At 52.6% G+C, this 27,086-nt stretch overlaps 1 protein-coding gene, 1 long non-coding RNA gene and 1 other non-coding gene across 3 annotated transcripts in view; 1 reads left to right on the forward strand and 2 right to left on the reverse strand.

Annotated features, from left to right (window-relative positions):
• LOC122690190 (proto-oncogene tyrosine-protein kinase receptor Ret-like) overlaps window positions 1-96 on the reverse strand; it is a 52,963-nt gene extending 52,867 nt beyond the window's left edge. The window contains 1 exon segment of the mRNA XM_043897220.1: window positions 26-96. Within this exon segment, the coding sequence (XP_043753155.1) occupies window positions 26-95 (70 nt within the window). The 5' untranslated portion in view covers window position 96.
• Window positions 97-363: 267 nt separating this feature from the next.
• Window positions 364-23,826, forward strand: LOC122690191. Its single transcript, XR_006340007.1, has 6 exons — window positions 364-430; window positions 929-1,014; window positions 2,714-2,783; window positions 22,637-22,788; window positions 23,019-23,174; window positions 23,709-23,826. It is a non-coding gene; the product is annotated as an uncharacterized LOC122690191 (long non-coding RNA).
• Window positions 17,234-17,306, reverse strand: TRNAE-UUC. The gene has a single exon. It is a non-coding gene; the product is annotated as a tRNA-Glu (tRNA).
• Window positions 23,827-27,086: the final 3,260 nt, after the last annotated feature.

Below are 27,086 nucleotides of genomic sequence, written 5' to 3' on the forward strand. Positions count from 1 at the left end.
GGCACCAGTCCTCGACAGAACTCACCTTCCCCGAGCAGGGGCAGCAGCAGAAGCAGCAACCGCAGCCCCACGGCGCTGGCCGTCGCCTTCGCCATCGCCGATTGATGCTGCGGCTGCGGCGAGAGGGCCGCTTCCTTGGGCTGGGGGGCTCAGCAGCGGGGTGCGGCGCTCAGCACCGCCCGTCCTGGAGCAGAGGACACAGTGAACACTGCGGGCACCGAGCGTCAGGGCGCGGGCTCCAGGGCACTCTCCGCAGCTGTGCTCGGGGCTCGGAGCACATGACTGAGGCGGGGAGGGCGCGGGCTGCGCACGAGGCGAGAGCAGGGGCGGGGGGCGGGGTGGCGGGGGGGCGGGGCCAGGGTGCGGAAGTAAAGGCGGGGCGCCGGGTACCTCCCCAGGCGATCCCTGGTGCGCTTACCCCAGGGCGAGGGTTAGTAGACCAGAGCCGGACGCGGGGTGCAGGCCGGGCGGGGCACGAGTAGGGGCGAGGTGCGGGATCCGGGTACCGGCCTGGCAGCCGCAGCCCCAAGCCGTGCACCTCCGCACGCACAGTCACTCTTCCTCAGCCTGTGCGCCCTCTCGCTGTCTCTGCGCTTCGACCTTCCCTGCCGCCCAGAGAGGGCAGGGAAACCAGGCGGGGATGCGGATTCTGGGCGGACTGGCTGGGAGTGAGCCGGAAGGGACCTGCAGACCAGGCAGGTGCCCCGCCTCCAGGCTCCGGGCACGGGCGCATCCTCCGCCATTTCGCGGAGGGGGGAGGTGCGGTGGGTGCGCGGCCTCTCTGGCGGCCGAAGGTGGGAGGAGGGGAAGAGCCCCCGCGAGGGACCCTGAGCCGGCGCCTTCTGTGCACTCCAGGGGTGCGCCTGGTGAGTGGCTTCTGTAGTCCCTCTGGGGGTGTCCTAGCGTTAGTTTGTGAACCCCTCTTTAGGACTGGTCCAGCCAATGAAAACAGGGATCTGACCGGGCACACCTTTCAAAGAGACCTGGAGCCAGCGTTAACGGAATGCTTGGAGGGTAATACCCTTTCCCCCCCACCACACATTAGAGTTCTTAGGATGTGGGGCTGACAGGGTAGCAGAGCAAGTAACAAGAAGGAACTGGAGCCCAAAAGAATTTAATTTTTGCACCAAGAAATGATGCCTATAAACACATCTGATACTAAAGAGGGAAGACTCTGGGTCCCTAACATGGGAGGTCCTGGGGTGAGGGGGGAGGTGAGTACTAGGCTCCTGTGGGAAAAGTCCACTGTTCTCCTCCCGCCTCCCAGCTGCCTTTTGAGGTCTAGCCCCCACCAGGGCACAGAGGAATGGGATGCACATGGGAGCTTGGGGTGGGAGGATCCCAGGTCCCTAGGCCTGAGGTGCCCCTATTTCAGGGTCTTTTCTTCCTGCTGTGCACAGAGCTGTGCCCTCCTGCCTGGCTGAGCTCAGAGCTGAGTAAGAGCTGTGCACATCACTGCAGATATGAAGTCAAAGTGAAGTCACTCGCCATGAGGAGGAGGAACTGCCAAGACAGGCTGGCTGGGGGCTCTGCCCCCTGAGATGTCCAAGCCAGCCTGTTGGCAGAAGGCCAGGGCACAGTGCTATCAGCTCAGGAGAGCCACCCTGCGGCCACCAGACCTTATGTTGCCTGCCTCACCCTCCCAGGGCTTCAGGCTCTTGGACATCTGGGGCTGGAGTTGGCTGTGGGGGATTCCCCTGGGTGTGGGCGAGCTACCTCTGGTGCTAATAGTAACCACCAAGGCTGAGCTGCTCAGGCCTGTGCACAGCGAAGGGACCTGAGTTAGGAAGGGAGATCCCAAGAAAGACTTCTTTGTTACACACAGACTTCTGTGACAGGAGGATGCAGAATGAAGAGGGGTGGCCTGGTGCATTCTTTCCAACTGGCCCCACCCTTGTGGAACTGCCCCAGCCAAGCCTTGGCTGACACTGGTCAGGCCGGATGTCCAGTCGTGCTCTGGGTGACCACCTCAAGGGCCCATTGGACACTGTGCTCCTGCCTGATCCCCTCAGGCCCTTCCACTCCTTCCCCACCACCACCCTTGGGGGTCTTGAGAGGACATCTAAGACTATGGAGGGGGTATTGCCTTCTTCTTAGAAAAAAGTCCAGGGAGCCTCCTATGTGTAGTTTTATCCCCGTCTGTGTATGTACACATGTATGCATGAGCATATACCTGTGTCATGTGCAGGACACGGATGTACACTCGCCCCCATGTGTATGCCCAGAGACCTGACCAGATAATCATCCAGGAGAGGGCAGAGGTGAAGCGTTGGGCTTTCTGGCCTTGGGTCCTGCATATCTATGAGACCCCCATGAGTCCCAGACAAGGCCCATCTCCACCAGGAGGCCTGACATCAACTCTTTGCCCCAGTCACCCTTCCATGGGCCACCCCAATGGAGTTGTTTTTCTCCTCTGAATTTCTGGCCCCACCTTGCTCTTTTCCCTTCCTTCCTCTGTTCTTCCTTTTCCTCCCTCGCCTGCTTCCCTCCCTCTTCTCTGGAAGAATCTCTTCTCCATTCCTCCCCACAGCACAAGAACCAGGCTAGCTGCATCACTGGGGCCTTGGGGTCTTCATCATGTACTAGAACATGGGAGTAATAATACAGTAACTACCTGGCAGTGCTGTGAGGCTGAACCCAAATGAAGCTTTGACAGAATCAGCACTGTTTCTGGTTGTCTAGAAAATGAGCTTTTTTTTGGCTCTTCTTCCAGGGGTCCTCTAAAGTCCAAGGTGCTGTCTGGATGTTAGGCTGGGGGCAGTGACCTGGTGTGAAGGTTGCAGGTAGGCTCTGAGTTGTATCGAAGCCATCTCTCTCTGGTCTGTGTGACCTCAGCATGTTTGCAACATCTCTGGGCCTCAGGAAAGCAGAGCTCTCTCCCTTTAGGTGCCTGAGGACAGGTGAATCCGAGGCAATGGGCAGGAGCTGTCCTTGTTATCACTGGTTCCCGTCAGCTGTGGAAGCTGAGCTGAGGCAAGAGTGGTCAGTGGACCTAGCTCAGGTAGCACAGAACACAGGTGACCCCTAAAACGGGCTGTCTGCTGCCCCAGCTCTGGCTTCCCACCTGCACAGGTAACAAGTCACACCTGCATGGGGCTGGCAGCCAATGATACCAGCCTGCAGGAGCCAATGCCTGTCTCCAGCCCTCCCCACAGGACCTACAGCTTTCTCAGTGGAAGGAGAGAGAGCCCTAGAACCCCAGAGTCCTCTTTACCACTGCAGCACTTATCTGAGCATGTAATTACACATTCGGGAGTGGTGGGTTGATTTCTGCTCATACCTCACCCAGGCTTTGGGGGCTTTGCTCACATCAAGTCCCCAGCCCAAGGGTACCACTGGCTGGAGACCACTGGAACCTAATGGGGCCTCAGGCCTGGCAGTGCCTGCCTCTTGCCTCAAGGACACCAAAGAGAAGGACTGACCTAGCTTACAAGCAAGCCATAGCAGTAACAGGGAGCTCGAATTGGCCAGTCCAACAGGTATGACCTGAATGCTCTTTAGAAAAAACATCTCCCAGGGCAGTTTCATAATCTGCCTCGTAATGCAGATTTAGACAAGTTTTTACGAATGCACTTTTTAAAATAGGTCTTAATGGATCCTTTGCAGTAGTTACAGCCCATTGTGTAAATGCAAACAGAAGGTTTTTTGAAAACATGTATTATTGATCAGAAAGGCAGCAGCAATTAGAAGCCAGTATGTCATATCATTCAATACACACTTCCTATACAGTCCTGCTTGTGCTCATTCATAACTTTCTGACAAATTATCCTGTCACTGGGAAGCCTTTTCTTTTCCCTTTTGCTTCTAGAAGCAAAGGCGAACCTCTCCATCAGTTATTAGCTAGAGGTGAATGAAAAATTAAGCTTACCTTTACCATCACAAAACCTATTTATGAATTCTCCAGTTTCCAGACTGAAATGACAAAACCTTCAGGTAAGATGGATGATGCCTCTCGATTTGTTCTGTGGCCCACAGTGGAAAAACAAAACAAAACTGGTGACAGGTAGCATATGCTACCTGTCATATTCAGGTGGGCAGAATCACAAAGCCAGGGAGGTCTGCCTTGTGGCAGGGTTGCTTAGCCAGGGTCTACAAGGAGGGGCCTTGAATGTCCCTCCCTGGCCATGTAACCTAAAATGATCAACAAGCATGAAGTTGAGCCTTGTTTTTGCTCAAAAATTCACATCCGAGTCTGTATTTCACCTGATCTGCACATTTACCATTTACTCTTCTTCTTGAAAAGTTCATCTATTTAATAAATACTTGCTGGGCACTATTTTCCCAGCACCCTTTTCAAACTACAGTGAGCTAAGCCAAGACCCTTCCTTTGGGGTGCTTCTCAAGGACAATCACCAACACATAAGGTACAGACACACAGAGCATTCACAAGTGACCCCAGATGGGGAGGGGCATGGGGCAGGGTGTCTGTCAGGGCGGATGTCCCGGGGAGTTGACTTTGGGCAAAGAAGACAGAGCTCTGGGGATGGTGCTGCCCACAGGGAGTGGGGGAAGTGACAGGGTGGGCCTTGGGGTTTCCTCTGTTGCCCCAGCAGGGATAAGGGGTCTTTGTCTCCCCATGAAGCACCTCCTTGGCAGCCTCACCTCACCCCTCTAGAAGGTGCAGTTCTGGTCTCTGAGAGGGTTACAGCCTGCAGGATTGGCAGAGTGAATGCTCTGACCCAGGCAATCTTTAGGAGTGGAAAAAGTCTGCTGTGTTCTTGGTGTGCTGACAAATAGGAAGTCCATTGACTTAATGTCCTGTAATGGCTTCTGAGGCCTCCTTGCCCAGGATGGGGTGGGTGCAGCTCCAGGCACGGTGTGCTGCTTCTACATCCATCTCAGGCCTGCGGGTGCTGAGGCAGTGTGTGTGTGGGGGTGCCGCCGTCCCTGGAAAGGAGGGGGAGGGGGGCCGGCCACCTGCCTGTGGGAGGGCATAACCTGTGTGGCTCCCCCAGCCGCCTGTGCTTACAGACAAGCCCACGAGCAGCAGGGCACTGACTGACCCCCGTTCTCCCCACCCCAATCCAGGAAGTGCTCCTAAAGACCTTGTTCAGTGATGGCAGCAGCCCCAGGTGGCCAGGGGAGGTGGGGAGTGCTGTCTCGGGTAGATCTAGGGTGCCACCGTTGCTTCCTCTCTAACACCTCCCTAAAGGTGGCTATCTGAACCTAGGTGCATGGTTGGGAGGTAGCTCCCAGCTCTGCTGTAGACACCTCACCCAGCCCAGGTGGGCACCCCTCAGCACCCCTGTTTGCTGAGAAGCTGGCCAGCCTGGCCTTCATCCCCAGTGCTGTCCACAGAATGTTCTGTGATGGTGGTAACTTCCTCCTCTGTTCCATCCAATGTGAGGGCCACTAGCCAAGTGTGGCTGTGGAGCACTTGAGATATGGATGGTGCGACTCAGGAACTGAATTTACAATAATGTAAAATTAAGTAGTCATACATGGCTATGTACTTATTGGGCATTGATGCTCTAAGAAACACCTTCCCGGCTTTTCCCTGGGGCTCCTGGGGGGCTGGGCAGGCTCCTAGCCCAAACCTCCCCCGCTGTGGGGAGAGCAGAGAAACCAGAGCCTGCTGAGTCCCAGTGGGCTGTCTGATCCAGCAGCTTCCACTCTGTTTCCTGGTGGTTTGAAAGTGCCAGAGCCCCCACCCCCCCACCCTCAACAGCAGCAGTCTTGCTGGGGTTCCCCCTGGGCACACTCTCTCTCGTCCTGGGGAATCTTCTGTTCCCCTGCAGACCCAGCACCAAGCCTGACCACGTCTACTGAAACCCCTGCCTCCTATAGGCAGAGTGGGCGTTGGAGGGCCCTGTTCTCAGGGGCCTCTTTGGAAAGGGGCTGATGAGCTCATGCATGTTAATATGTTGTGATGAAGGGCTGTCAGGGGACTCTGTGCAGCAGCCTGAGACCCAAGGGCTTGCTTGCTGGGGCTGGGAGCTCAGCATCTAGCCCCTCTCCAGGGCCTACCTCCCTCTGCTCCCGAGCCACCCTGCCTCCAATGGTCTCAGACTCCCTACGTGTTCTGTGGCCACTGACCTCCACTGGCTGTTCCTTCTGTCTTCCTGCCTGCCTCTGGCCCCCTCTGTTGTTCAACTCTTAATTGTCACTCAGAAGTCTGGGCTCCAGGATACCACTCTCCCTAGCCAATACTCAGATGCTCCATCTAAACAATTTGAAGGGAACCCAGTATGCTTCCTGGGTTTCCCTGGTGGCTCAGTGGTAAAGAATCTGCCTGCGTTGCAGCAGTCGCAGGAGACGTGGGTTTGATCCCTGGGTTGGGAAGATCTTTGGAGGAGGATATGGCAACCCACCCCAGCAACCTTGCCTGGAGAATCTCACAGACAGAGCAGACTGGCAGGCTACAGTCCATGGGGTCGCAAAGAGTTGTACCCGACTGAAGCAACTGAGCACACACACACACACACACACAGTGTGCTTCCTGTTTTGTTTTTGTTTTTGTTGTTGTTTTGGCCATGCCCTGCAGCATGTGCGAGCTTAGTTCCCCAACTAGGGATCAAACCCATATCCCCTACATCGGGAGCATGGAGTCTTAACCACTGCACAGCCAGGGAAGTCCTGCTTCCTGGTTTAACTGTGCTGGATTTATCTCCCGGCCCTCTCCGTGGGGACATGATGAGGACTCAGGGTGCTAGTTGGATGACCTGCTGTGAGGAATGGCCCTGGAAGCTAAGAAGACAGCCTGGGCAGAGGCACAAGGTGCATTCAGGAGGCAGGAGGTAGGGCAGGGCCATCTGCTGTGACAGCATCAGTCCTTACCGGTGCACACTCACACCCCTCTGCCCCCAACTCCCTCTGGGCTGCCTCCTTGGTGTGAACAGAAGCCTGTTGAGTCTGTAAACATCAGTGGAAAGGGTGACAGGAGCAGGGCTGGAGCCGGAAGACAATTCACAGGGAGGGAACAGGAGGCCCCAAATAAATCATTCAGGGCCTGACATTTGGAGCATTTGAGTTTGAGACCAAACACAGATGCCCTTTAGATAAATACATTATTGAGACGTGTTCCACAGGAGAAGTTTATGACTTGAATAGGTTTTTAGTGTCAGATGAGCATCAGGAAGTGTTTTGTTGAGAGACCTTCTCTTAAAAGCTCAGAATCCTTCTCCTCCCTCTGGCCCTTTAAACAGAAGGATACCGGGATCCTCAACAAGGGGAGCTTCTTTTTCTCCAGGTTCCCTGGGGATTGGCCCTGGGCTGGGATTGCTCAACTGAGGAATGTTCTGGAAGGTTCTGAAGACCTCAGTGCTCCAGGCCAGCAGGGTTGGGGGTGAGGGTCTCTCAGGAAGCTGATTTAGAAGCGTAGAAGCACCCTCCTCACTCAGAGCAGCTCTCCCACTCCCCACCCCCAATTCCTCTCTCCACAGAGGTCCACAGGAATGAGAAGGGCTCTGTGTGGAGATCGTGGGTCCCCCTCAAGCCTACAGAGGTTGGCAATTTTCTGTGGGTTGGAAACTTTACAAAGTTCCCCCACGCTGAAGCCCAGGAATACGAAGGAGCTGGGCTCACTGCAGGCCCTACGCCAGAGAAAGGAGACATGAGGAGAAGGTCAGATGCAATCATGTCTGGAAGCTTCTCCCTTCTGGCTTAGAGACAGGCCCCTACCTGCCCATCCCGGGCTCTGTCCCAGGACCTCCAGGGAGCCCTGCGGCTGCTCTCTGCCCAGCTCCAGCCCGGACACCAAGTAGCCACTGGTGGGGCTGCTTCTACTACCCTGTGTGTGCTGCTCAGCCCTTGCCCTGCCCCCCAAGACAGGGGCTGCATTGTGAGGGGTGGATGCAGTTGCAACCTCTGCGAATTGTAGCCTGTCCTTGAATGAGGCTACCATGGAAGAACTCACCACAGATTGTCTGTGCTGTGACTCAGCCACACAGGGAGGCCCCCTGGCTGAGCCAGGCAGAACTTGGGCTTGTCTTTCCACCACACGTGGGTGTGGGTGGGCTGGGGGCACACAGGAAGGCCTAGGACCTGGCTCACGGAAACCACATGGATGGAACTGAAAGGAAGCCCATGTGAACTTTGTGGGCACAGCAGTCCACCTCCTAGTACAGCTGTGAGACGAGCACTCAGGTGGTGGGGGATGGGAGAGAAGGGACCACTGTGTCTGTGCTGTTCTCCACACAGGACATCTCCCGAGGGCAGGAGAAAGGTTCTAATCAATCAATACACCAAGACTCCACACTGATTTCAGGGAGGGCCCCTCGTTTCCCTTAGGTGACTTCTGAGGACACCCGGAACCACATTTTCAACCACTCCTATAACTGAGAAACTGCTGTAACTGAGAAACTGAACCTCGGCTTTTCCACGTCTGTGGATAATTCTGCCCTCCCACACCGCCCCTCCATCTCCCACCCCCTAGCAATGGCCCTCAGAGGCCTGTCTCAGACCCTCTCTTTGCCCCAGATCCCTGGGGTCTCATGGAAAGCTGATTCAGAAGCTTAGAAGCATCCTCCTCACTCACAGCAACTCTCCTTCCCCTCCCCAACCCCCACCCCCTCCTACCCACAGGAACCTGATGGCTGGTCTACAAGATGTATTTATCTAAATGGCCAGATCACTCCCTGTCCTAGTCATTTCATCCATGGCTGTGTCAGGCAATGAATGAACAGGGAGACTGATGCAGAGAGGCCGGGACTGAGCAGGCACCTGGGTGCCTGCTCTCCTCCCTACCCCCGCCCCGGGGCCCCGAGCTTACCTCCTTCGCTCCTGGGACTTGCCCAGACCCTCATCAGGAGTCCACCTCAGGGATGGAAGAGAAGAGTTTGGATGAAGCACCTATGATCTTCTAAAGCTTCGCTCCTGCCTCATAATTGTTTCCTTACAGGATCCAGACGCTTGGATACAGCTGATTCTCTAACACCATTCACAACCTTTTTTTGTTTTCTTCACGGTTGTCTTGGAAGCAGCTGCCCACAAATGCAAGCAGCCTTCGTCTTTGGGGGCTCCTGCGACCTTGCCTATGGTGGGGGGCAGGAGGGAGTGACCTCTGTTTTATTTCCCAGGTGGATACCCAGGCTGCAGAGGGGCTTTGCCTGGTTACCCATTTGTATCTGTAATTTATCAGCAATCTCAAAATCCTAAAGGTTGAATTATGCATGTCTGACCCCTGGAAGAAAAGCTGAGTGAGGTTTCCCTGGGAGGCAAAGCTCTGAGGCCTGAATCATCTCTCCTAGAAGAGGAGGCCGGCCTTGAGTGAGCACAGTGGGAATGGCTCATGGCTGTGGAGAACCTACATGGGGGCAGCCCTGGACTGGAGCTTCTAACTCATTCAGGGTCACAACACCCGCCTGGGTGGGAGCAGTGCCCCATTTTCCAGGCAGATTGCTGAGGTGCAAACCCAGCTGTTCCTTCTCTGGGCTTCTTGCCCTCACTTCACTGTTGGTTTCCAAATTCTAGTGCAAGGCTGGTCAAACACACTGTGAGCCTGCCCCCCAGGTTCTAACTCTGGGTGTGGGGGTAGGGTGACACATTGTCCTCGGGACTAGATCCCTGGGGCTGCTGATGCCGCTGGTACCCGGCCCACTGGGTGGGGATCAGCTGCCCAGAGCATGGTGCAATGGGAGAGACACAGGTGAGGATCTCAAAATGGAAGGTGCCTGCTTCACTCTGCTGCTCGCATGCCCTGTTCCCAGTGAGCCTCCCCTCCTCTGTGTCTCCTCCCTTTCTGCAGCCTCCATCTGCCCCTGGCTGATGCCCATGGCCCTGGCTTTGCTGGGAGCCCACCCAGAACTCACCTTCTCTGCTCCTCTTCAGGGACCCACCTGTGTTTGCAGACAGCTGTCTCCTCCTAACACCCGTTTTTTTCAGCTGGGTCCCTCATGGGAGACTCAGACCCAACTGAGTCCACTGGGTGATCCAGCACACTCACTGTGCAGGTAAAGGGTGGTCATCTCTTTGTTTTGGCTGGATTCTACTGCCATCCAACTCTTGCATGGGGTGGAGCTTCAGAGAGTCTCCAGCAAACATGATTCTCTCATCTGCAAAGCAAGTGGGCTGTCACCATCACCCAGAACATGCCTGCTCCATTCCTCTGCAGGGACACACCTGTATTTGCAGACAGCTTTCTTCCCCTAACACCCATGTCTTCAACTGGGTCCTCAGAGCAAGACGGTTATTGCCATCATCCTGATGACCACGTGTTTGGCTCTCGGGGACCTGGTCTCTGCCAAGCCATGGTCCCTTGACAGAGGCTAATTCAGGTCCTGTGCATGGCCAAGGGGGACTGGGGAAAAAGAGGAAAGAGAGGATGCCAGGGGACTCTGCCCCTTAGTCAGAGGCTCACAGGCCCCTCCAGACAGCGCATATACATGGCGGTGGTGGTGCTGGCAGCAGTGACTCTGGCTGGCCTGTGCATTGTTATTTCCAAAGACCGAGTCTTTGAAGCAAAGGAATTTTCATTCCTTTTACATTAATGAAAAAACTTGCAACCAGAGGAAGCACCCCACTAAATGACTGATGCTCCACAAGATACGCACTGTTCAGAAATGTCTCCTAGTCAATGAAGAAGTCAGTGGAATAAATAGTCAGTGGAATAAAAAGTAATCTGGCTACTCTAGGAATTAATATAAAAACATCAGATGCAGGATTTATAAGGGATGCCACCTCCAGCTAACCCTCCCTGGGTTAAATACCCCAAGGATGATGATTTACATCCTGTGCTGCAGGGCTCTGCCAGCATAATCGATAGGGGTGAGAAATGGGGCCACCCAGCCATGCTTGCCTGCAGGGCTGGGGAGGGGAACTGAGGGGACACAGGGCAGCCCTACAGGCTGCTAGGAGCAACAACCCATTTGAGCTGTCTGTCCTTTCTTCCCCTTCCTCTGCCTCACTGGTGAGCTCCAGACCCGTGGCCCACGTGTTTCTGGAAGCCTGGGCCATGGTCCCACTGGTCCTCACCCCTATGCCCAGCTCCTCCAGGCCTACAGGAGGCGGCCTAGGGAGAGGAGGGCAGGGCAGGCTGAGCCAGGTGCTGCCAAGACCAGAGCAGTGGGACCCGCACCCCAACCCTGGAAGCCTGGGCAAACCTCCTGACAGTAAGCAATCACACAGCCATCTTTGCTCTGCAAGAATTACTGTCCCCAAGTCTTGGTTTAGGGTGAAACTTGCCTAAGCAACTATTTATTCCCACTGTCCCAGACTTAGGATCTGCTGTTGGATTTAAGCCCTTGTTGGGCATTCCTGGGGTGCTTCCCTGAGGGAGCTCCAGGCTGGGGCTCGTGCCCAGAAACAGATGGGCCTCACCGCAGCTACAGGGCTGGCTTCCCTGCTGTGCTAGGTGAGATGTGCATCATCCCCACTCCTCCATGGTGAGGGCTATGCCTGCTCAGTTTTGCCCCAGTGTGCACCTGCCACACTTGGCAGGGGCTGGGCAGTGGGTTGGACCAGCTGGTGTCAGGGCCAACCAGGCTGCCCCTGGGGGGTGGAGCGGGGGGCAGAGGAATATCCTGTCATCTGGCCCTTGATGTTGAGGCCCTGGAAGAGGCGAAAGCAAGGAAGACAAAGTGTTTACTTACTCCTCAGCCCCTCCCTGCCAAGCCTCCCATGGTCCCTCAGCCACACTCTCTACTCTGGAGTTGCAGCAGCTGTTGGGGGAAGGGGCACCAGCCTCTCATCATGCACTGCCCAGCCCTCTGCTCTAGCATTAAGCCTAGTCATTGCCCTTCAGGAGTGTCATCTTCTTCTCTGACCATCCAGCCCTCAAGGGAAATTCCTGTAGGGCTGGCAGTGAGGAAAGTCTGCAGGAAAGAGAAACTAGGGTTCCTTGTTCTTGATCCCACAAGAACCTGGCCCTTCCCCGGGAGGCCTACTGGTGTCTCCTTAGCACATCCACCCTGAGCAGCCTGGCTGAGTGCCCCGGTGTCCGCCACACTTCTGTTCACACCCACACTGAGTGGGCCCAGCACAGGCCTCCATGCCTCATGTGAACTAAAGCCAGGGACAAGTGACCCTGAGCAATCTCAGGGACAGAAAGGCCCAAAGGGACCACTCGGTCTAAGCCTTATCACAGAAAGACTGAGGTTCCACTGAGACTGGCCAAGGCCACAGGGTAAAGCCGGCCTCCTGGCCTGAGGGCAGTGCCCTCTGCCCTCTGCCTGCCAAATCACCCTGATGCTGGTCTAGGCTACTGTGCAGTCATCCTCAGTCCTACTAAAGGGAGAAACATAAACTCAAATATGATTTTCATTGTATCAGGAGTTGAATGGTGTCCCCCCAGATCCATATATTAGAGTCCTGACTCTGTTAGCTTAGAATGTGATCTGATTCAGAAACAGGGTCTTTACAGACGTAATCAGGTTAAAATGAGGTCACTGGGGTGGGCCCCAATCCAATATCACTGGTGTCCTTATAAAAAGAAGGAATTTGGACAGAGTCAGGCCCAGAGGGAAGGTGAGGTGAAGAGACATAAGCTGAGGAGAGAGCCCGTCGAAAGATCCTCCCATCACAGCCCTCAAAGGAACCAGCCCTGATTTCAGACTTCCGGACTCCAGAACCGTGAGATAATAACAAGCCATGCAGTCACTGGAAACTGATGCAGACTGGAAAGAAGGTCCTGGTAATGAACATAGAGCACTATTAATTTTACTTTTTTTGGGGGGGTGCTTTTGGTGTTTCAGATTTTGCTGTTGTTTAGTCACTAGTCGTGTCTGACCCTTTGTGACCCCATGGACAGTAGCTTGCAGGCTGTTCTGTCCATGGGATTTTCCAGGCAATCATACCAGAGTGCGTTGCCATTTCCTTCTCCAGTTCCAATTATTTGTATGCTTTTAGTTTTCATTATGAATTCACAAACTGGGGTGTATTTATCAACGGTCAGAGACTCAGGAGAGGATGCTGATGGGGAAGTCTGCTCAGTGCATTCCAGGAGCTGAGGCCCTCCTGGGATGTGGGTTCCCAGGTTGCTGGGATAGAGGGCAGAGAATTGCTGGATATGTGTGTGGGCCACTGAAGTGTGAAATGGATGAGGACACTATAGCCCACATTTCCCGCTGTCTTAGTGATGTTTTCTGTCCACACTGATGGCAGTGACCTTGATCAGGAACCCCATGGTGACCCATACAGGGCACCTCCATCCAGCCAAAGAGATGGAAGCAATGGGCTACTGAGTGCTTGCTTGTCCCTTCACATAAAAACAGGTCAGTGTTGTTCTAGTGAAAAGGACTTTGTGGGCATTACTGCTGTAGGTGTAATCACACAATATGAATTCTAAACAAAATCACAGACCCCCATTTGGTGAAACTTATTCCAGGGAATTTCAGTGTATTGTTTGACACCCTGTTGACTCACACTGCTTAGTGCATTTTTGCTCTCACAGCAGCTCTGTCACTACTGGGTTTCGGTGGAGGCTTAAAAAAAGCAATTTCTCTGCAGGCCACAGCTCTAAGATCACAGGAGGGATTCACAGACCTCACAACCTTTGGGAAAATGACCAAATATCAAAACTAATACCAAACATTTTGCTACCAAGAAGACATTTCCCATTAAACAGAAACCCCCAGGGACTTCCCTGGTTGTCCAGTGGTTACAAATTCACCTTCCAATGTAAGGAGTGTGGGTTTGCTCCCTGGTCGGGGAGTTAAGATTCCCACATGCCTTGAAGCAAAATAAGTAAATAAAACAGAAGCAATGTTGTAAATATGAACTTTCCTGGTGGCTCCAGACAGTAAAGGACTTGCCTGCAGTGCAGGAGACCTGGGTTTGATCCCTGGGTTGGGAAGATCCCCTGTAGAAGGAAATGGCAACCCACCCCAGTATTCTTGCCTGGAGAATTCCATGGACAGAGGAGCCTGGCAGGCTACACCATGGGGTCGCAAAGAGTCAGACACAACTGAGTGATTAACACTTCCACTTTCAATGCTGTAACAAATTCAGTAAAGACTTTTTAAATGGTCCACATCAAAAAATCTTAAAAAAATATAAATAGAAACCACTTCCAGGAATGAGACACTTCCTCTCCCACATATGGCAGACCCTCTGGAGTAGCTCTCACTGACCCAAATGTACTAGAGCTCCCCCAGGACAAGGAACTCTGTGTCCACCCATATTCTCAGTCGGTCATCCACAGAGCAGGTGCTGCGTCCCTGGGTCAGAGAAATTCAGGGAAGTCCAAGAGATCATCAAGGGCAGCATTCTCACTGTCTATTACTCAATAACAAGCCATCCCCAAACTGTCTTAAAACAACACCGTTATTTCTTTTGCTCACGAGTCTATAACATGGGCAGTCCTCAGCAGGCATACCTTGTCTCTGCTGCACTCCGCTTAGCTTAGGGTGGCTCACAGCAGGACTGGAATCACATGACTTGTGTCATGTAGAATCACATGGACTTCCTCACATGACTGTGTGTGGTGCTGGTTGCTAGCCCAGACCCTCTGCCTTCACTGGAACTGTCCACCAGGGCACAGACATACAGCCCTGTAGGAGCTGGGCTTCCTTACAATACGGCAGTCAAAGTCGTATCACCTTCTGTATCCTCGTCTCCAAAGTCCCCCTGCATCCCTCCATCACATTCTATTTATCATAGCAGTCACAAAGTCCAGCCCAATTTCTAGGAGAGGGGAAACAGAATCCATCTCTGGATGGGGGTGGTGGTGGCAGGATTCTGGAAGAGCCGGCAGGACAGAAATATTGCTGTGGTCATTTGCAGCCTGCGACATCCTGGTCCAGAGGTCACACTGGGGAGTCTGGGTCAAGGGGGCAGGTTCCCAATGTGGTCCACCATCAGGAGTTAGGGACAGAGTCCAAAAATGCCTCCCTACTGCTCCTGAAGTGAGTCTGAGTTAACACTGAACAGGCCACACCTGTGTCCCCTTTGGCTCCGTAGGCCCATCGGCACAAAGACCAGCAATAATCCTCTCTCAAGACTCCTCAGCTTCAGCTGTCTGTAATGCCAGGACTCTCTGATCTATGGAATGAGTCATCAGTGGCATCTCCTTCAGCAAATGACCCATTCAAAGGGAAGATTTGTCATGCCTGGGGCATTTTATGAATGTTGTTGCTTTGTCTGGCAAGCTGTGATTCCATTAGGAAAAACAGCTGGCATGAGATGATGCTGCCAGGGCAGATGCTTGGATCGAGGGCACATGGGGGGGACCGGTGGCCCGTACCATGGCTGCTTCCTCCCACCTACCTGAGAGGGACCCTGGGTGCTCAGCTCCTCCCAGCCAAATCATAGAGTGGAGGTTGCAGGCTCAAGCTTGCACTCTACATTTGTGACACCTGTGTGAGACAAAACAACCCTGAGCTGGGCTCCCCTGGACCCCAACACAAGGGAGGAGCTGGCCAGGCTGCAAAGACAGCTGTCTGCACCCAGCACCCAGGCCCATGCCCTGGTCTTCCACTGCCTGGTATGGGTGAGTGTGCACCACCACCTGAGGCCTGTGCACCTGTTCACAGGTGACACTCACCTGGCAGCGACAGGCAGCAAAGGGCTCAGCTTCAGGAGAGCTGGATGCCAGGGGCACACCCTCTCCTCCTTCCCTTGCTTTCCCCATGAGGCCTAGCACAGTGCTGGGCACACACAGGGTCCCGTGGCCTCCTGCTCATTCTCAGAACAGGTCAAGGAAGACATGGACCTCAGGGTCTCTGAGACGGGGCAGAGTGGGCTGTGGCTGTGATGCTAGGCAGGGCTGCTATGAGGACCCCAGAGGGCTGGGGTGGGTGTGTTCCTACCCCTGGTTGGAGTTCCCTCCAAATTCTGGATCAAACTATTGGATCTGAGACTCAGAAGGGACTGCAGCCATCTCCAAGGTCAATGGAAGAAAAGGGAGCACTTGAGTCCTCAGGAAGTGAGGGTCCTGGGCTCCTTGGAGCCTCTTCCACTCCTGGTCTGACCCCCGCATTTCTCTCCTTGTCACTAATCCCCATGGCCCCTCCCAGAGATTCTGTCCAATTACTGAGCCCTTCCTCAGCTGCAAACCCCCTGTCATCAGTGCAGAAAGGGTTCAAAGTGGTGCCTGCCCCAGGGTGGGGGTGAAACAGAGCAGGGTATGGGCGAGGGCTCTGGGAACTGAGTGTGATAAGGACAATCCACGGACATCTCTCTTCCTCTTCCCAACACTGCCCCCCAAATGTTCCTATTCACCCGGCAAAGCTCGACCTTGGGTGGCCCAGTTTTCTGCCTCCCCCGAGTCCTCGCCTGGCTGGAGGAGGTGAGGGAAGCTGTCTGTGTTCAGGACCCTCTCTCCACAACAGTGGTCTCAGCCACCCTGGTTGCTCGCTCCCTGTCTTCTGTGCCTCCGCAGCCCTCACAGCCACCTCCCTGGGCCTCCAGATCTCTTAGAAGGACCTACTCAGCCTTTTCCAGTCCGTCTGCACCACCCACTCAGTCACAGCTCCTGAGCCTTGTGCATTGTCTTGCTGCAGCTTGAACCCACTTCTCAGGCTTCCTGGATCACTCCCTGTCAGAACATGCTGGAATGCTCCTCATCTTCAAACCCAAACTCCAAGACCTTGTGCCTATCCCTTATTCCTTGGCTCTTTTTCTGGGGGGAGGAGGGGCCTCATTGCTCGCAGGATCTTTGTTCTCCAACCAGAGATCGAACCTGTATCTCCTGCAGTAGAAGCATGGAGTTTGAACCACTGGACTGCCAGGGAATTCCCTCGGCTCTCTTGACAGGTGTTATCTTTGTAACCACCTCCTTTTCTGGCCCCTGTGGTCCCTGCAGCCCCCTGCAACCCCTGTGGGCCCCGCCCTGCCCTGACTCTGGCTTTGTCTAAGCCTGAAAGCTGAAGGACCTCCACCCAATGGGCCAGAAGTGACCCTCTGCTGTCCATGTACACTCAGCTCCTGGCAGCACTGGACTGCTCCTCCACCTGCCTGCACACCCGCACCCCCTCCTCCGCCCCCATCCCCAGGCCTCTCCTCACTTGGCTTCCTGGATACACCTCCTCCTCTTCTTCATCTGTGTGCCTTCCTTGTCTCCATTACTAAACATGGATGTGTTCACAAAAGATCCCCAACCTGGGCCGTCAGTTTAGCCCACACTGACTCCTCAGTGACCGCATCCAGACCCAGCTTGAAACCCAGTCCACCCCACCCCCAACACTCTCCTCCATCCCCCATCTATTCCCAGCCTCTCCTCCCCACTAAAGTCCACTCACTAAGCTGCCTGCCCTCCATGGACTCTCTGCATGGCCCCCAGAGGGCATCTCAGGTTTAATGCATCAAAAGTAAACTTTTTTTTTTTTGTGGCTGTGTCATGTGGTTTGCAGGATCTTAGTTCCCCAAACTGGGATTGAACCAGTGACCTCAGCATTGAAAGTATGGTGTCTTAACCACTAGACTACCAGGGAATTCCCAAAAACAAACTCTTAATTTCCACTTTTCCCATCCCCAAATCTTGCCTGTCCTTCACTTATTCCCATCTTAGTAAAAGGGTTCATATTCACTCACTTTCTCAGGACAAAGACCAAAGAGTTACAAGTGATTCCCTTCTCTCTTTCATACCTTGAATCTGACCCAACGGCATGTTCTGCTGGGTCTCCAGAACATACTCAGAATCTCATCCGTCTGCGTTGGTCCAAGCTGCTGTCCTCTCCAGGCTGTCACAGTGGCCTCCTTCTCAGGCTCCCACCATTGTTTCATCCCCTTCCCACAGTCCCAGAGGGGTGCTGGGGAAAAACTCAGCCCGTTGCATGGAGCAGGCAGCTGAGGTCCCAGCCCCACCAGGGTGGAATCTCAGCAGCTGCACCAGCTCACCTGCCCCTGAGCCTGCATCCTGAAGGGTGAGTAGTCCACAGCCAGCTCAGATGGGTGGCTGTCACCCATCTGATGCTCACCCACCAACCTCTGCTCACCCCACCTCCCTGACCTCAGCCTCCCCCTGCCTCCTCCTCCCCTCCCTCTTCTCCTCCTTCTCACTCCACTTGGGCTTCTCCAGCCTGTTGTAGGTGTGTGCTCAATTGCTCAGTCGTGTCCAACTCTTTGCGACCCCATGGACTGCAGCCCACCAGGCTCCTTTGTTCATGGGGATTCTTCAGGCCAGAATTCTTGAGTTGGTTGCCATTTCCTCCTCCAGGGGCTCGTCGCCTCTTAGGGATAGAGCCCTTGTCTCCCTTGTTTCCTGCATTGGCAGACGGAGTCTTTACCACTGAGCCACTTGGGAAGTGCCCCGCCCACCCCAGGACTGCTCTTCTTTAAATATAGCAAGCCTGTTGGTACTGGGGACTCTGCACTGGCTGTCCCTTCTATCTGGGAGATGCTTGCCCTTGACCTCTCCTTCACTTTGCCCAGATGTTGGCTCAGATGTTCCTCAGTGGCCATGCTCTAAGAAGCAGTCTCCCATGCTCTCCCTGCTCCACTGGGCTTTCTTTAGAATCCTGTTATGTTTGCATGGTTATATTTGTTGGTGTGCTTTGCACGTGCATGTATGGGTTTACATGAATGTAAGCTTCCAAGAACAGGGAGTTTGCTCTTTTGTGTCCCTAGTGCCTAGAATAATACTTGGAACATAGTAGATGCTCAAATAGCTGTTGATTAACTCAGTAAATGAGATGATGTTGCATCCACATCAGGACATGTGGGTTCCTGGGCCTTCCCAATAGCTGTGTGCTATTCCACAGGTGGACATGCTCAGGTTTAATTATCTGGCCCCTCACTTGAGGACATTTATCATTCTTATTCTTTTGCTACAATAAACAAAGTTGCATTGCACATCTTTGTACACCCATCTTTGCATTTATGTGTGAATATAGTGAAAAATCAACAATTACAGGCTCTGCACTTGCTGGATCAAGGAGTGTGTGCATTTAAAGCTTTGGTAGATAATCCTAAATTGTCACCCAAAAATATTTTTTACCAAATTATGATTTTTGAATTTTTAAAATATTTGAAAATCCATATGTCAAAGAATGAATTAGCCTCACTCCTTTAAAGAGCTCTTGAAACTGAGATCAGGCTCTGCGACTGAGTGTCATTTCACAAGGGTGAGACTGAGTCTCAGGGAGGGCATAGGGACTGTCATTCCTTGGCCGTGGCCATGGTAGTCAACACACTCCAGCCCTGGGGTCCCACACCCTAGCCTCTTTCACCCTTACAGAAATCAGCCTTCAGTGCCTGTCACTGGCTGACTTTGGGAAAAATTAAGGACAGTCACTGAGAGTGGAGGGCTGTTATTATTCTGTATTGTCAGGAACTTCCTGAAGCACCAACCCAATAAGGATCTATTCAATGCTGGCTATGTGCTGCAACAGTGTGGACACAGCCTTCAACAACCCAGAAAAGCTTGGCCTTCAAAGAGCTTGCAGGGCATTCAAGGAGACAGATAATGAACAGGAGAGTACGTCAGATGGGAAGGAAGGATATGAGAAAGCCAAACCAGCAGAAACCATATGACTGCCAGTTTCAGACGGGGCTTCAGGTCTTCACACCTCTGGGTTCTCACACTCTTGTGCAGCTCCCTCCCTCCAAGTTTGAACTGGACCTGGGACTTTCTTTTAATGACTAGGAAAGGCAGAGTGATGGGCTGGCACTACCAAGAATAGGTTACAAATGCCTGTGAGGGGACTTCCCTGGCAGTCCAGTGGCCAAGACTCTGCACTCCCAATGCAAGGGGCTCAGGTTCAATCCCTGATTTTGGAACTAGATCCCACATGCTGCAACTAAAGATTTGGCACGGCCAAATTACTTAATTAAAAAACAAAACAAACGTCTGTGAGTCTGTCTCACTGGCACGCCCTCCCTTTCCCCTTGCTCACATTGATGTTTTGAGCAGCACAGGAGGGCCCATGTGCCAGGGACTGAGGGCAGCCTGGGAAGAGACAATTACTGCCCACAGCCTCATAAGACAGCCTTATGCAGACCCAGCCCTGAAAGGACCCCAACCTAGCTTGCCTGAAGTTATGAGAGACCCAGAGGAATAACAAGACCACACCCATATTCCTGACCCATAGAAACTGTAAGATAAACATGCAAATACTGTCTTTAAGCTTCTACATTTTGGGCTAACTTGTTACTCAGCAATAGCTAACTCACACAAAGGGGAATAGAGAGTGCCAGGGAGGTGATGCAGTTTAAAATAGGATAGGAGGGAAGGAATTATTTGAGAAGACTTGAAGAAGGGGGAGACTGAGCCTTGGGATTCCAGGGGCAGAGTTGGATTTTGGATGGCAGTTACAAGGGTGGCTGGAATAGAGTGAGAGGGGCAAGAGGCAGGGGCAGGAAAAAGATGGATGGAAGGATGTCACGCTAGCATTTTTTTTTTTTTTTGACCCTGAACTTGGGCAAAGGGGGATTTTAAGACTTTGAGCAAATGCACATTTCAACAGGGTCCAGGTGGGTGATAGGTTTAAGGGAAGGTGGAGGGTAGCAGGGAGATGGCCAGAGGTGTCAGGTCCCCAGTTTACATGAAAGGTGACCATAATAATAGACGTAGGGTGTGAGGGAAGAGTTCCTACATCTAAGGGGTGGGGTGTAGGGGGCAGGTTTGGGGAAACCTGGCGGTTGGGGTTCACAGGCCCAAGATGCCTGTCCGACCTTGAGGCGGAGGGCTGAGCAGGCAGTTGGGTCAGGCAGTGTGTACAGTATTTAAGGCCACAGGACAGGAGTGAGTGTGGGGGTAGGTGAGGAGAGGACCAAGGGGTGGGAGTGAGGCAGGGAGTTTGTAGTCCAGCCAAGGACAGCATGGGACCAAAGTGCTGGGTTACCGAGAGTTGAGACTGAGCACTGACTTAGCAACTGGGACGGTCAGTGTAGAGTGAGTCCAACAGAGGCCTGTCTGAAGGACGAGGAAGTAAGCATATTTGGATCTGGTGGGAACAGACACAGTGTGTCTGCAGAGGGACACACTCAGGACACAACATCAAGGGAGGGAGTGGGAACCAGGCCCAAGACAGGGAGAGGGCAACAGCCCTGGGAGCTGGTGGGGAGTCAGGGCATCTGGTCCTCGGGAAATTCCAAGGACCCAGGTGCCTCTGCAGTTCATGCCTGCCCCCGGCCCCCCGCCTCACTAGCAGACTAGTTACCCTGGGGGTATCAGCAGGGCTGGAGATAAACTGGGCAACTGCCTTCGGAATTTCCTGACCTGGATGAGGTTCAGCCTTTAATCTCATGTTGTATCTATAGCCTTGTCTCATGTGGTTTGTGAGAAGCTGGGGAAAAAAAAGAAAAGGGCTGATAAGCTTCACAGAGGGGAGGAGAGACCAACCCAAGACGTTTTGAGTGAGCTCCAAGGTGCCAGTGAGGGGAAGGACAGAGACTCAGGGGGCATGGGTCTGAGCTGAGGGTGCAGCCAGGGGATGCCGAGTGTGCCAGGCTGCAAGACCAGCCCCGGTCAGACACCCGCTGTGGGGCTGGACTTCCCAAGCCTGTTTCTCCATCAGACAAATGGCGTGCCTGGGAACACCACCTCACAGGCTGTAGAGCAGGAGCAGGAGGTGGGCAGGGAGGGACCTTGTGTCCTTCTGGGAGAGGGACTCAGGTGGCACCAGTGGTGGGGGGTGGGGAGAGTGCCCTGGAAAGTCGAAGTGTTGCTCTGTGTGATGGGTGGGAGGGTGGTGCAAAATCATATCTGTGAAAGTATAAACCTACCACTGAACTGAGGGAAAATGCCGTCTGAAACAGCATCTGCTTCCCTTCCTCTTTGTCTGGGCCCAGGAGGATTTGCTGCCTCTCAGGGGCCAAGAAAGCAGGTAGGAAGAGCAGGACATGAGGGCTGGATGTCTTGACAAATTGAATTTTCCTTCTTTTCTGGCCTCCTGGGGGAGATATTGTGTCCTGCATTGATGCAAATGTGTTCAAAGTGCACTTTCCACAGACTCAGAAATAACGAGCTGCCTTTCCGCTGAGGCCTGGGACCATGGCAAGGACCCTTTTGCTGAAGGTGGCCCATGGCTGGTCACAGAATCTGTGGCTGGCACAGCGGCAGAGTCCAGGTGCCATGATGGGTGAGCCAGGGGAGCCTGCAGAAGGCATGCAGAGAGCAGCAACCCCAGGAAGCATCTAATATACTCCTTTTGCTGTGGGGAACCAGGGCCCAGAGAAGGCACTGAGCTGCCTGGGGCAGGCAGGGAGTCCTGGGCACCTGGCCTGCTTCTCCCTGCCCCACCCTCCAGGCCGTCTCAGACCAGGTTTGCTTCTGGGAAGGAGCAAGGAGCTGTCAGCCAGCAGTTGGTCTTCAGCCAGGAGTTTGGGCTTTGGCCAGGACTTGGTATTTGTTAAAAGAGATGGAAAAGGTGAAACTGTTATCAAGAGGCGGTATCTGAGGGCTGAGTTCACTGCAGGGTCTCAGGAACTAGATAGCATCAGCCTGGCCTGCTCAGAGGACATGAAGGAAAACTAGGGCAGTCACACATGGGAGTCGCCTACTCTCCAGCTGGCCTGCCCAGTGCTCCTGAGAGCCCGGAAGATGGAAAACAGGTTAACAAGTCCAGGAGGAAATGAGCAGAGATGCCTTTGCTGCCAAGGGCTTCGTTCAGCAACCCGATTGCTTCTGGCTTCCTCACCGGCCTGAGGCTGGTAGTGATGGCCATTTCTGGCAGAAGGATGTCTGGGTTTGAAAGTTGGAAAGGAGTTCTTTGGAAGCCTCGGATCCTGGTCTGCATGGTTCTCAGCTTTGCTGTCTCAAGAAAATGTGGGCTCCCAGGTGGTCCCCATGGCTCAATATTTGCCTCTTGTTTCACAACAGGTGGGCCTCTATTTAGATGGAACCCAAGAGCGGAAGAGGGTTCTGCTGCTGAGAAAACGTTTGGTGAACTTCACTACCCACTCCTGATTCACTGAACATGGTCACGGATATTCCTTTCATGGGATAAAGAAAATAGTGGCAGACTTGGCAAGGTCATTCTTACCTTCCTTTCCCTTATGATCTGCACTAATTGCGGCTGGAAAGCTAATTAAATTCCCAGCCTGTCTTGAACTAAGTGTGGTCAAATAATACAGTTCTAGTAAATGAGATATAATTGGCAGTCAGCTGGGGGGTTCTGGGAAGACTTGTTTTCTTGATTAAAGAGCCAGAGGTGGCTGGTATTTCTAATTTTCTCTCCATTTCCCTTTTTCCTGCCTTGCAGGTGGATATGACACCAGGAGTTGTGGCAGTCATGTTGTAACACTGAGGCAGAACACATGAAAAAGAGGCAAAGTCCTTATGGAGACAGGGCTTGACATGGCTGAGCTGTTGAACCTAGGCCAGCAGCTGTCAACTCACAGGCCTCTTGTAATCTGAGGTAAAACCAAGCTTTATTTGTCTAAGCTGTTGTGTTTGGAATTTCTGCAGCTGAAAGCACTGCTGGCTAATGCACACCACTATGACAAAGTATCAGCCAGCATCACAGGTGACAGTGAAACCCTACCTGCATTCCCACTACATTTTGAGATAGGGGTGTGTTCGCTGTAACCACCAAGAATGATAACAATACAAATAACATTTCTGAGTATTCATTACATGCCAACAACTATCCTAAGCAGTTAGCATATTGGCTCATCTGATCTTCCAACAATCCCATGGGGAACATTTTACAGGTGTCAAAACTAAGGCACAGAGAGGTTGAGGGAACTTGCTCAAGTTAGTAAGCAGTGAGCCAAGATGTGAATTCAGAAAGTCTGGCTCCAGGATCCATCCTCACAGTCACATGTGATACTCACCCTCTCTCTCTCTACAATTAGGAGTCAGGGGAGACCAGCATAGCCCTGATCGAGGCTTCTTGTCCTGAGCTTCATGGCTGCCTCATTCCTTCCTTTCATGCACTTCTCCAGGGAAGCCAGCTACCTGCTAAAGGAGGGTGGAGAGCCAGGATCAGAGCTGGAGGAACTGCGATCTGAAATGTTTGACAGCCTCGGGCTGGGGCAGCCTTTGGGGCTACTTCACAGACAGCCAAGACCCCTCCTCTGCTCCAGGGCATGTATGAGTGAACACTGTCAATATTTTTTCTCTTCCTTCTCCCATTTCCCAAGTTGATTAACCCCACTTCTGATGAACATCTTTTTCATTTATTTTTAAAGCTACTTTAGTATTCAGTAATGGTGAAGGCAATGGCACCCCAGTCCAGTACTCTTGCCTGGAAAATCCCATGGACAGAGGAGCCTGGTGGGCTGCAGTCCATGGGGTCGCTAAGAGTCGGACAGGACTGAGTGACTTCACTTTCACTTTTCACTTTCAAGCATTGGAGAAGGAAATGGCAACCCATTCCAGTGTTCTTGCCTGGAGAATACCAAGGACAGAGAAGCCTGGTGGGATGATGTCTATGGGGTCACACAGAGTCGGACATGACTGAAGCAACTTAGCAGCAGCAGCAGTATTCAGTAATACTGGTGAGTCTTATAGGATGGGGAGCTGGCTGTCTCTTCTTCACCTATTATCACTTAGAGCATTTTTCTCTTTATTCATTTACTTATTTTAATGTGCTTTTTTGCTGTGTGGGCTTTCTCTAGTCTCAGTAAACCAAGGCTACTCTTTGTTGAGGTGTGAAGGCTTCTCAGTTCGGTGGCTTCTCTTGTTGCTGAGCACAGGCTCTAGGCACACTGGTTCAACAGTTGTGGTGCATGGACTTAGTTGCTCCTAGGCATACAGAATCTTCCTGGGCTAGGGATTGAACTCCTGCATTGGCAGGTATCTACCTGCCTTATCCACTGTACCACCAGGGAAGGGAAGTCCTTACAGCTTTTTTTTCAATTGTGAAGGAAATACATGGCTGCTATAAACCCTTAACATAGTTCAGAAGTGTGTGAAATGCAAAGTATGATTTTCTGCTCCTATGTTTTCAACCTCCAGGGTCTTTCCCCATAACTCAGAAGGATAATGTTGCCTATGAGATTGGAGTGTGTCCTTTTAGTTTTCTCTACAGAAACACAGTCACCTTTGTAAGATGCACATCTCTTATCTTAAATTAAAAAAAATCAGACTATACATGGCATTTTGTAAATTTCTGCTTCTCCAAAAATAATTCATGGACTTAAATTTGGTTCATTTTAGGAAGGAAGTACTACAATTTCCTTAGTTAACTTTGTGTCTATGGACACTGATTGTTTCCAATGTGTTGCTTTTGTGTACTTGTGTGCTAGTTTGGGTTAAAGGGGTTCCTATAAATGGCACAGTTGTGTGCATGTGCACACCTATCACCATCAAACAGGTATGACAGGCATGGCCAAGTGCCCTTTCTTACTCCTGTCCCAGGCCCTCTTCCACTGACTGAGGACAAGAGTGCTCCTCATCCATGCCTTGCTAATCGTAGATACTTTCAATACTTAAAAATGTTGCAAACACCCCATCACAACATGCAGTTCCCTAATCTTGGTTTCTAAATACAGCCCCCACTAAAAGGAACCAGGAACCAAGGCTCCTTGGAGAAATGATTGATTCCAGGGTTGGGGCAGGGAACTTAAAAATGGGCTTAGATGGACTTCCCTGGTGGTCCAGTGGCTAAGACTCTGTGCTCTCAATGCAGGGGGCCAGGGTTTGAGCCCTGATCAGGGAACTAGATCCCATATGCCACAACTAAGACCCAGCATGGCCAGATAAATACATAATTTTTTAAATGGGCTTAGAATAGCTTGCTGTGACAGAAGGTAAGAAAGTAATCAAACTATGATGGGGTGTGTCAAAGGGACACAGGAGCCAACTTGAAGGCTCCCATTGACCCAACTGGGGTATTTTGAGCATCAAAATAAGTAATTACAAAAATGAATTATAACCACTAGAATTAAAAAACTCCATGCATCCTATGAGATTGCATGCTTGCTCAGTCATGTTCCACTCTTTGCAACCCTATGTAGCTTGCTAGGCTCCTCTGTCCATGGGATTCTCCAGGCAAAAATACTGAAGTGGATTGCCATTTCCTTTTTCAGGGGAGCTTTCCAATCCAGAGATTGAACCTGCATCTCCTGCAATGACATGCAGATTCTTTACCATCTGAGCCACCTGAGAAGCCTAGTAAAGAAAAAAGGAAAGGCTAGCCTTCACAGTAGAATGTCAGCTAAGAAGTATAGATAGAACTTAGAAAAATTATCATTTGGCAACAATTGTAATGATAACTGATACAGACGAGGATCAGCAGCAGATGAACTTGTTGATTACAAAAGGAAAAGTAGTAACTTGGGGCCTTCCCAAGGCAGAGTGGGGGTCTGGGAGATAAAGTTATAGTAGTCCTTACAGGGGAGGGGAGGATAGACAGAGTTCCAACTTTACATCCTCCTAGTGGATGATTCTGAAAGCTTCTCGGGGGGCCCAGCAGCCCCCGGTCCCCATGATGACCACCCTTCTATTGGACTTTCTCCTCTCTTACTCCTGCCTCCTGCCATCACCTCCCCAACCAACTCCCACCCCAAGTCCTATCTCAGGCCCTGCTTTGGTGGGGACCAAGGCAACCTGCTTGGTGGGCTGCTGAGCCCCAGGGTGTCCATGCAGCTTGGGGAGACCAGTCAGGAGCATCTGCCACGGTTGAGTTGAGGGCCACTGTAGCTGGGACTGGAGGGTTTGCTGATAGACCATGGGGGACAACAGCACAGTCATGGTGGCTCTGCTCCCAGGCTTTGGAATGGAGCACTGGAAGGACGAGGTTGCCACCTGCTGCTATGCGGGAGAGTTCCAGGCAGAGCTGTGCAAGTGCTGCTAGTTACCCTGGAGGTGCCTTCCAGAGCGTCAGAGTGACCTTTGTGGGTGACATCAGTGCACAGATGCATGAAGCCATTGCCTGAATGAGCTCACCATGGAAGGAGTGGGGAAGAGAGGAGGCTACCAAGAATGGAGGCTCCTGGGACATTCCAAAATCCACACGTCAGGACAAGAGGGTGAGGCCAGCCAGGGAACCAAGGAGGGTGGGTGGCAGGTGAGGTGAGACTCCAAGCCAGCTGTGTGAGCCGGGATTCTGCTGCTGCTCTGCAGGTCCCAGCCAGGGAGAGGAGTGCTGCCAGGAGGGAGTGACTCACCCCGTCAAGGGCAGACAGCAGTGTGGAGGGCATGACAGCCTGGATGCGAGCGCATCCCTCAGACATCCCGAGATTCAGGAAGGAGGGGTCAGCTGCCTCGGGAGCTGCTGCATCTCTGATATGTCATTAGCACTCTGGAGGAGGACATCTGAGCTTTTCTCCTTTATGACTTTTTAAAAATCTGTTTTCTACTTTGAGCAGATGTTATTTTTTTG

The sequence above is a fragment of the Cervus elaphus genome, chromosome X, assembly GCF_910594005.1.
Source record: "Cervus elaphus chromosome X, mCerEla1.1, whole genome shotgun sequence".
Taxonomy (NCBI): Eukaryota; Metazoa; Chordata; class Mammalia; order Artiodactyla; family Cervidae; genus Cervus; species Cervus elaphus.